The sequence below is a fragment of the Myiozetetes cayanensis genome, unplaced genomic scaffold (genome assembly GCF_022539395.1).
Source record: "Myiozetetes cayanensis isolate MyiCay16 unplaced genomic scaffold, myiCay2020 scf22, whole genome shotgun sequence".
NCBI classification, from domain to species: domain Eukaryota; kingdom Metazoa; phylum Chordata; class Aves; order Passeriformes; family Tyrannidae; genus Myiozetetes; species Myiozetetes cayanensis.
This window is the reverse complement of record NW_026087434.1, coordinates 11,077,400-11,087,614: the sequence shown is the minus strand read 5'-3', so window position 1 is coordinate 11,087,614 and position 10,215 is coordinate 11,077,400. Positions and strand designations below refer to the sequence as shown.

General features: G+C 51.9%; 1 protein-coding gene across 1 annotated transcript; it reads left to right on the top strand.

The window, feature by feature from the left end:
- The first annotated feature begins 114 nt into the window (after nucleotides 1-114).
- On the top strand, nucleotides 115-9,881 carry LOC126642206 (dynein axonemal heavy chain 9-like). Its single transcript, XM_050319634.1, has 6 exons — nucleotides 115-201; nucleotides 415-833; nucleotides 2,749-2,971; nucleotides 5,424-5,590; nucleotides 5,924-6,794; nucleotides 9,861-9,881. Exons 1-6 carry the CDS (start codon nucleotides 115-117, stop codon nucleotides 9,873-9,875), a joined length of 1,782 nt encoding a protein of 593 aa, XP_050175591.1. The 3' UTR covers nucleotides 9,876-9,881.
- The last annotated feature ends 334 nt before the right edge of the window (nucleotides 9,882-10,215 follow it).

Here is a 10,215-nt window from a genome sequence, read left to right as displayed (position 1 = left end):
CCAGATCCCAAGGCAGGGCTCGCTCCGCTGTTTGAGGTGCAGCTGGATTTGGTGATCCCAGATTTGGTATTTCACCCATCCTTGGACCCTGGCACACACGATGGCTTCTCTGACATGGTGGAAAGTCTCCTGAACGGCATCTACCACATCTCTTCGCTGGTGCCCCGGCTGGCCACGCACAGCGGCTTCCCCCACTACCAGGTCTGTGGCCGTGGCACTGCCCCATGCTGTGTGAGGGTGAGAAGGTGCACACTGCTCCCACCTCACTGTGCTCTCCTCTCCCCTCCTATCCTCCCCCTCTCCCTTTTTCCCTCTTCCTTCTCTTCTCTCCTTTCCCCTCTCTCTTCTCCCCCTCCCTCTCTTTCCCATTTCCTCTCCCCTCCCCTCCCCTGCCCTGCTCTGTCCCCTGTCCAGGCAGACCTGGAGGAGATGCCTGGGCTGGCTGAGCTGCGCCAGGAGCTGCTGTTCCGCGTGCAGGCCGCGGTGAGCTCGTGCTGCGCGTTCCGCGGTTCCCTGGAGCGCTATTCCCACGTGTACGGCGAGGACCGGCGGGAGCTGAGCCGCCAGTTCCTGCTCTACGGGCGCGCCCTCACGGCCGCCGAGCTCGAGGCCCAGGCCGCGGTCCCGGAGGCGCTTCCCACGCTGCAGCAGTTCAGGGAGCACATCGACCTCTACGAGGGGCTGCACGAGGAGGTGACTCACATGGAGCCCCTCAGCACCTTCCAGGGCTGGCTGAGGGTCGACGTTCGGCCTTTCAAGGCGGCCTTGCTGAATGAGGTTAAAAGGTGGAGCTTGGTGTTCAAGCAGCACCTCCTGGAGCACGTCACGCACAGGTGAGGGCTGCTCCTGCCTCTGCTCCTGGGACCTGCCCGGGGATCCCTCCTGTCTTGACTGGGCTTTGTTGTTTCACACTGATAGCCAGCTGAGTCATAGAATACCCTGAGCTGGAAGGGACCCACAAGGACCATCGAGTCCAACTCCTGGCCCTGCACAGGACACCCCAACAATCCCACCATGTGTCTGAGAGTGTTGTCCAAATGCTCCTTGAGCCCTGGCAGCCTTGGGGCTGTGACCACTGCCATAGCTAGTGCAGGAGAAGGGTCCATGGTTCATGCCAGCTCCATCACATCCCTGTGTCTTCCATGCCCTGGTCTCTGCTGGCATGTAGACTGGGATCAGTGACATGGACTTGGTACCATTGACATCCCTGAGCCAATGGCCCTGGGACCTGCTGTGTGGCATTAGACAGGGCATGTGTTTGCCTGATTATCCTGAGCCAAATAATCCCATCTCCCCTGGGGCTCTGGGCCTGCTTTGTTGGATCAGACGTTGGCCATCAGTAGAGCTGCATTAATGCCATGAGGTACTTGGTTTCCGAAAGCATCCAAATTCAGGCAGCCTGTCATGAGGAGGTAGCTCCAGGTTACAAAGAGGAGTTTGGGCTGTAAGTTGAGAAAGAACACATTCCCTGCTTTGAAGAGCTGCTCAGCCACCAGGTCTGTGCAGGATGATGCCCCAGCTCATTTACTGGTCACAACTTGAGTGAAGTTGTGAAGGGTGACCCAGGTCTGGGTTGCTCCCAGAGAAGTGTTCACAGACATCTGCAGTGGAGGCAGCTGCGTGGGGTGGTGATACGATCTCTTGTGTCTTTCCAGCACCATATTCTGTTTGATAATTCCTGTGCAAAGAGGTTTTTGTGTAGCTGTGAAGGTGCATTTAGGAGCTCTTATTGAGAGTCCCCGACTCAGCAGTTTAGTCTTTATTAGGTGAAGTATTTAAGGATGCATTTAGGCCCAACTGCATCCAGAGAACTGAAGTGGGCACTTAAAAAGTAAGTGCTTTGAGAGGTGGACAATGGATGTGCTGGGAAGGACCAGAGACATGGGAGCCCACTGTGCTTCTGCTAAAAGTACCCAGTAGCTGGTGAGGTTAAGAACAGGGTAAACAGGTATGGAAACATCCTCTAAACACTCTCCTTGTCTCTGATGATTTATGGCTCAAGGACTTTGAGAGACAGGGATCATCCCTTTGTTTAAAGACCTGGGTGGATTTTTTCCCTCTCACAAATGTCTGGTTGCTTTTCTGAATTGCTGTGAGTTTGTATCACCTGCACCCTCCACCTGCAGGGAGGGAGTTGCCTTGTGAAGTGAGGCAGTGTATGAAAGAGAATCCCTGTTTGTTGGAGCTTTGCAACCTGCCAGGTTCATCTGGGAAGATTGGATTCTTCTATTGGAAGAGATAGGGTGAAAACTGTCACAGAATCATGGAATGATTTGGTTTGGAAGAGATCTTAGAGGTCATCCAGCCCCACAGCCTTCCAGGGGCAGGGACACCTTCCACTAGCCCAGGTTGCTCCAACCTGGCCTTGGACACTTGCAGGGCTGGGGCAGCCACAGCTTCTCTGGGCAGCCTGTGCCAGGGCCTGCCCACCCTCCCAGGACAGACTGTCCTCTCAAAGGCACCTCTCCAGATCCCCCTGAGCTCAATGTCCCTGTCACACTCCTGCTCAGCTCCCCTGTCCCCAGCCTGAGAAGTCCCAGCCTGTCTTTCTGTTCCTTGCAGGAAGCTGTCCCACATCCAGGGATCCTTTTGAGCATGAATTGCAGTTCTGCTGCCCTTCTTAGCATGCAGTGGGCAAGGATAGCCAGGCTGTGCCTGTCCCTGGCAGCCCAGCTGCCTGTGGAAGGCTGGATAATAATTCCACAGGAACTGCTCTCACTCTGTGCCTCCCTGCTTTGTGCTCCACAGCTTGGCTGACCTTGAGGAGTTCCTCCAAACTGCTGAGGAAGGGCTGAGCAGGAAGGTGGAGAAGGGGGATTACGAGGGCCTGGTGGAGGTCATGGGGCACCTCCTGGCCGTGAAGGAGCGACACGGTGCCACCGATGCCATGTTCGAGCCCCTGAGGGAAACCATTGACCTGCTGAGAGCCTACGAGCAGGACGTGCCAGGGGAAGTCCACCAGCAACTGGAGGTGGGTGAGAACTTGTGGTGGACACACAGTTTGCCAAGGAGCAGATGGCAAGGAGAACAGGAGCCGAGGAGCATTGCAGGAATATTTAGGGCCCTGCTCCCTGTCATTAGAGGGCCTCAGTGGATAGTATTTTGCTACTGCAGGATGTGCCTTAATAGCTCTAAATTTTGGACTTATATTGAGATTTTTCTTTTAAAGCAGAGATTAAGCCTTTTGTTATGTATGAAAAACATAGAATTGCCTGCTCCGACTCCCAGTGATTACTCTTGAACAAAATTAATGCATTTTCAAATACATCTGTTAATTAGGTTCAATTATAACTGTTTTTAAATAAGCTGGTTCTTGGCAACGATGGTGATGGGAAGGATCATGTTGGCAGAGGAGTTACCTTCTCGCAGGACTTCAGGCCTCCACTGTGTCTGAACCACCAGATCTGCTTGGCCCAGGGGGCATCACTGGGAGCAGGTTATGAAAGTATTTTGTCACCTTTCCACATGTGGCTATGATGAGTCAGTTTTCTTTTAGGAATTCCTTTCATTTCTGGAAAGGGGACCGTGAGATGAAGATTAGTAATGATGGTGAGGTGTCCAACCAGCCCTGGGGACAGAGACAAGCAGCCCAGGGGATGCAGTGGAGAAGTGTGTGGCTGCCTGCTGATGGGTACCCTGTGGACCCCTGTGGGCAGGGGGTCTGTGTAGGGCACAGGGTTAAAGCAGGAGCTGCTGGGGAGGAGTTCCTGCCTTGCAAAGGCTCCTGTTCCCTGCTGCAGGCTCAGGTGGAGCCAAAGGGGGTTTAGCAATCCCTGGGTTTTCTGCATGTGCAGCCGTGATCTGTGGGGAGTCAGTCACCAAATCTGGAAGAGTTAAGAGTCCTAAAGATTCCCGGGGTCCTACAGACCCCTGAACACCAGCAGGGCTGCATTGCATTCTGGCTGCTGCAGCGTTTCAGTCCAGCATGAAGCTGGAACCTGGCTCTGCTAATCCCCCTGCCCAGGAGCTGCTGCTGTGGTGTCTGTTTGTCCAAATACATTCAAACAACTGATTCATTTTCCTCATAGAAGAAATGAGGATGTGGGACAGCCCTGCAGATGCAGGAGATAACAAAAACCACTTGTTCTTTCTGGCAAGTGGCAGCAACACATGTGTGAATGATTCATTTGTTGCTGTATAGGGAGGGAAAGCCAGTGGTTCCTGCAGGTACTGCTTCTTGTGTGTCTGTGGAGATGGATGGGCCTGGAGCTGGTAGGCAGTAGGAGAAAAGGAAGCAGCTCCATGTGTGCCCTGCTGTGGTCATGGATAGTGATTTCTGTTTGGAATGAGATGTACCAGGGAGAGACCCTTCTGAGCCCCACTCTGGCCACCTCTGCTGCCTCAGAGCTGTCTTCAGTTATTTCCCTTCTTTTCATAGTGTTGGTGGGTCTCCATTAATCTCCCCAGGTATGTGAACTGGGCTGAAAAGAAACCCAAAATATTTCCTTGGACAGTACATGGGGAAGTGGGGAGAGCACAGCACTGGGGCTTGGGGACAGCAGAGCCCTTGGTGTCAGTGCCGGGGCTGAAGGAAAGCAGGAAAGGCCCAGTAAGGAGAAATAAAATCCCTTCCTGAAGAAAATGCCAGGTCTGGAGGCGGGGTGGACAGCAGTGCTGTGCACCCAGAGTTGGATGCAGAGCTGAGAAAGAAACCAGTCTCATTTGGTACTATTGTTGTATACACAGCCTGGAGGGATTTGCCCTGTAGGCTTCCTGGAGTCCTCCTGGTGTAACATCTCCTGGCAGGAAATGTCCCAGGCTCTATTCCTTTAGCTCTGGGAAGCCAGAGGAGTTTGCATCCACATCCATTCTCCTGCCTTCAGCTGCTCCCAGCAGGTTCCAGGCCCTGATGGGCTTGATGTCAGAGTCACTGTTCTCTCTTAAGCACTGAACCATCCCATGAGCCCAGGATTGAGTCTGGGATCTTCTTTGGTAGTTATGAACAAGTTTTTACAATCAGAACAGTCAGTTGTAGGGTCTTGGTCTTCATTAGTGTTCAAAATTTTGAATAAGTGGGAATATTTATCCCAAATTGTGTCTTTAGCCTTTCATAGAATCACTGAATTGTTAAAGTTGGAAAAGACCTTTGAGATCTCACCCCAGCACCACCACCATGTTCACCACTAAACCATGTCCTCAAGTGCCACATCCACATGTTTTTTGCACACTTCCAGGGATGGTGACTCCACCACTGCCCTGGGCAGCCTGTGCCAATGCTTTGCAACCCTTCCTGTGAGTTTTCTATCCTAATATCCCATCTAACCCTCCCCAGGCACAACTTGAGGCTTCCCAACAAAACTTTCTTACAGTCCTAGACATGGAATCTGTTGCTTTTCCCGTTCTGTGGTTACCAGTGAACAGACCAGGCACATCTTACCCTGAACAGCAAGTCCTGCCTCCTAGCAGTTCTGTTTTGCCCACAGGAGCTGCCAGAGAAGTGGAACCAGGTGAAGAAGCTGGCCCTGGCTGTGAGGCAGCACGTGGCTCCTCTGCAGGCCAACGAGATGACCGCCCTGCGCCAGAGCTGCGCTGCCTTCGACGCCCAGCAGCAACAATTCAGGGAGAGCTTTGGGAGAGAAGCTCCCTTCAGGTATGGACAGGTTATACCATCAGAGCAGCCCTGAGGGGAAAAAAAACCTCTATGTGCTCGTGTCTGTGCATCCTGAGGATGCAGAGCCCTTCCTCACCTGCTCCCAGTGCTGTGCCTGGGGTGCTGTGTCCCTGGAACACTGTCCAGTTCTAGCACTTTGGATGCTGAGGGGACATTATCACTTTAAGGTGGCATCTGTAGTGCCATGGAGTACCATCAAGGTGTACTACAGACCTTTCATCTCTCCCATGTCTCTCAGAGGCACTGTTTGGTTTATGTTTTCTTTAGAAGTCATTACAATATCACTTATGAATAACAAACATTTATTTCTAGGTTTGACACCGAGAAGCCTTATCAACTGCTAGATACAAAGCACATGGAGATTAAACAGATGGAGTCAGCCATGGCCTCGATTTCTGAATCAGCTGGTCTGTTTGAAGTCACGGTGCCAGAATATAAACAACTGAAGCAGTGCAGGAAGGAGCTGTGTATTCTCAAAGAGCTCTGGGATATGATCTCCCTGGTGAACACCAGCCTCAGTGACTGGCAGACCACCAAGTGGGTGGATATTAATGTGGAAAACATGGATCTGGAGTGTAGAAAGTTTGCAAGAGAGATTCGGAATCTGGATAAAGAAATGAGGGCATGGGATGCTTTCAGTGGGCTGGAGAGCAAGGTGAAGAACATGCTGACAGCCCTGAAGGCAGTGGCAGAACTTCAAAACCCCGCCATCAGAGAAAGGCACTGGAACCAGCTGATGCAGATGACGGGTGTGAGGTTTGTGATGGACTCGGACACCACGCTGGCTGACCTCCTCAAGCTCAACCTGCATAAATTTGAGGGTGAGGTCCATGGAATTGTGGACAAAGCAGTGCGAGAAATGAGCATGGAGAAAGTGCTGAAGGAGCTGAGAGTGACTTGGAGCACCAGGGAGTTCCAGTACGAGCCTCACTCCCGCACCAACGTCCCCTTGCTGAAGTCAGATGAGGGGCTTATTGAAACTTTGGAAGACAACCAGGTGCAGCTGCAGAACTTGATGTCATCCAAATACATTGCTTTCTTCCTGGAGGAGGTGTCTGCCTGGCAGAGGCAGCTCTCCACCGCCGATGCTGTCCTGTCCCTCTGGTTTGAGGTGCAGCGCACGTGGTGTCACCTGGAGGGCATCTTCATAGGCTCAGAGGACATCCGGGCACAGCTGCCCCAGGTAGGAGACCTCAGATCCTGCTTCCTCTTTGGAAAGTGTTGGAGAAGAGCCTCCATTATTAAATAGGTTTATCTATAGGGCCAAGTTGCCCCAAGCAGGGCTTTTCTCCTGCTGCTTTGCCCTGTGGAGGCTCCCTTAGTGCTGTTGTGGTTTTCCCTGGGATGTTTTTGTACCACAGGCTGTGCCTGAGCCGTGCTGAGGGGCTGATTTGCTCCCCTCCACTGCTGCATGGTAAATGCAGAGTTGCTGGGGCTGAGCAGGAGGCTGCTGGTTCCTTCAGTGCTGCAGGTGTGTTCTCTCTTCCCTCGGAGGGGAGAGCACTGGGAGAATTACTCAGGCACTGCAAATCCCAGAGTGATTTGGAAGAGACCCTCAAGGACCATCGAGTCCAACCCTTAGCCCTGCACAGGCCCACCTGTCACTGCCCAGGAGTCACACCCTGTGCCTGAGAGGATTATCCAAACACTCCTTGAGCTCTGTCAGCCTTGGTGCTGTGACCACTTATCAAACCAGAGGTGGCCCAGGCAGTGCTGGGGAGTCTGTGCTGACAGGGCCAGGATGCACATCTGGAGCTGGCTGGGAGAGCTGGGGGTGCTCAGCCTGGAGAACTGAAGGCTCTGGGGAGACCTTAGAACCCCTCCCAGTGCCTAAAGGGGCTCCAGAAGAGCTGGAGAGGGACTTGGAACAGGGGATGGAGGGACAGAACAAGGGGAAATGGCTTCAAAATGACAGAGGGCAGGGTTAGTTTTGATATTAGGGAAGAAATTCTTCCCTGTGAGGGTGTTGAGGCCCTGGCACAGGTTGCCCAGAGAGGTTGTGGAATTCTCATCCCTGGAAGTGTCCAAGACCAGGCTGGGTGGGACTTGGAGCAACCTGGTCTAATGAAGGCAGAGGATCTGGATGATCTTTAAGGTCCCTTCTAACCCAAACCATCCTATTATTCTATGATTCCATGCGTGACTTCAGCCACTGAAGGGGGCTTAACACAGGTAAAAGTGGAAGTGTTCCCAGGAGAGCTTGGAGCACTTTTATTCAGAGTCCTGTCTCACTCAGGAGGCTCAACTTGGGAAGAAAGGAGGAGCAGGGACATTTTGAACATAGCTTATCTATTTTTCACTATTTAGCTCCAGAAATTCAGGGTCTCTGTTGGGTGTCAGGGAGCTCCTCTGCTGGTCATCTGGGATTCCATGGCCCCACTCCAGGCAAGGAAGGGCTCTGCTCTTCCAGCCACTGTGCCCACATCAGGGTGGGCAGTGGTGATCAGGGAAAATGGGCATTTCATCTGGACATGGGAGCTGAAGAGTTAGGAGGAGCTGTTCAAAGGGGAATTCAATCCCCTGGAAATGGGTGGTCCTAGGGATTGGCTCCTGCACAGGATCACTTTATCCACAGCCCCTTTGGAATACAATGAGAAGGCAAAGGCCTGACTGGGGAATTGTTCCAGGCACGTGGTGGGGAGAGCCCTTGGGGAATGGAGGAGGGGTCCCCTCTGCACTGGCCAGAAGGCTCTGCAGAGGAGCTTTGCCCTCATCCCAAAGCCACACCCAGAGGATGAGATCTCTCAGCACAGTTTCTGTGTCACTGTGACTGTGTCCTTTGTGTCCCTTTGCAGGACTCCAAGTGCTTTGAAGGGATTGATGCAGATTTTAAAGAACTGGCCTATGAAGTTCAGAAAACCCCAAATGTAGTTGAGGCCACCAATAAACCAGGTCTGTCCCAACAACTAGAGGACATTCAGAGGAGGTAGGTAGAAAGTCAGTCCCAGGAATTTGTCAGAGGGAATCAGTTCCAAGAAATTGGTTTATACTGTGCTCCAAGGCTGTTTCCGAGGCTGTGCATTATCTGCATTCACAAATCTCAGCCCTCCTGATCTCTCTCAAGTCTTTTTGCTTGTGACCCATCACCCTGAAGCCCCTGAGTGGAGTTGGGCTTTGTTTAGGGGCAAATTCTCATCCTCACTATTGATTTGCACACGTTCAGGGCCATCCAGGTGGTTTGAGCAGCTCATGTCCTCACTGCTACCCAAATACAGTGACTGAAACAGCTGTAGAGGGGTGTGAGGAGAGAATCTTTAGTTTGGATACTGGAAAGAAATCCTTCCTCTGAGGGTGGGCAGGCCCTGGCACAGGTTGCCCAGAGAAGCTGGGGCTGCCCCAGCCCTGGAAGTGTCCAAGGCCACGTTGGATGGGGCTTGGAGCAAGCTGGGCTGGTGGAAGGTGTCCCTGCCCATGGCAGGGAGTGGGACTGGATGGATTTTAAAGGTCCCTTCCCACCCAAACCATTCCATGATATCTGCAGCAGAGCTGAGCCCATGTTCTTTAATTGACAGAATTATCCCTGTGTGTGACACAAGGTATAATAGCTCCCTGGGAAAGACCTGAGTGTCCTGAGATGGAGTCACTGTTCACTTAACATATGAATGCACCTGAAACACCCTTCAAAGTTCCCGTGGAGCTGTTCTGGCAGTAACAGCTCTCCATTTCAAATAAAGATTGGATTTTATTTTCAATTGGATAAGGCCACTGTTCCTCACAGAGAATGTTATTTAGGAACTTTGTAAGCTCAGCAGCAGTTTAGCATGTGAACACTGCAAGATTCATTTTAGATCGGAGCAAACTAGTTTCCTTTCATGCTTTGCAAACACAAAAAGCTGAGTTGGTTGGAATCAGACTTTAAAATGTGGCTCATTAGAATAAAAGCTGTTCTGGAAATGTTCATCCCAGCGTGAAACCACCTGTGGCAGTTTAGAGCTTGTCTAAAACAGTAGGTCAGACTGCAAATCTTTCCAACCTCTTCTTCCACCTGTGTTTCTGCTTTTTTATGAGGCTGCCCTGGCTCTTGAGTGTTTGACCCTGGAGCAGAGAGTGAGCTGTGAGTTACTTTGTGCTGTGCTGATCTATTCAAGGAATGCTGGAAGGCAGCTGCGGGCTCAGCTTGTGCCTTGGGTTTCCCCATGGTGGGGAGAAGCTGCTTGATAACCCAAAGGGCATCACGAAGCATGGAAAGATGTGTACAAAGATATGTACCCCCTGTCCTGGGCTCTGTTCACCTGCTCTGTCTCCACAGGTTGTCTCTGTGTGAGAAGGCTTTGGCTGAATATCTGGACAGGAAGAGGTTGGCCTTTCCCAGATTTTACTTCATTTCTTCTGCAGATTTATTGGATATCCTTTCCAATGGCACTAACCCACACCTGGTAAGTCTTGGAGTGCATCAGCTTTGCATTTTGCAGCTCTCAGTAGTGTCACAGTGGAAGGTGCAGTCTTGGGACTCTGCAGTGTCCTTTCTGGAGGACTTTTTCTCCCACCCTGATGTGGATTAATAACTCTTTCATGGCTGACTTTCATCTGCTCTGGATAGGCAGCACATGCCCTGGGTGTTTTCTGATCTAACTCTGGTGCTGCTTGTGGAAGGTTCTGGGAGC

Coding starts and splice junctions, on each gene's coding strand:
- LOC126642206 (XM_050319634.1), top strand. CDS start 115: ATGGTGGAAAGTCTCCTGAACGGCATCTACCACATCTCTTCGCTGGTG. Junction 834..2,748: donor CTGGAGCACGTCACGCACAG/GTGAGGGCTGCT, acceptor TGTGCTCCACAG/CTTGGCTGACCTTGAGGAGT. Junction 2,972..5,423: donor AAGTCCACCAGCAACTGGAG/GTGGGTGAGAAC, acceptor TTTTGCCCACAG/GAGCTGCCAGAGAAGTGGAA.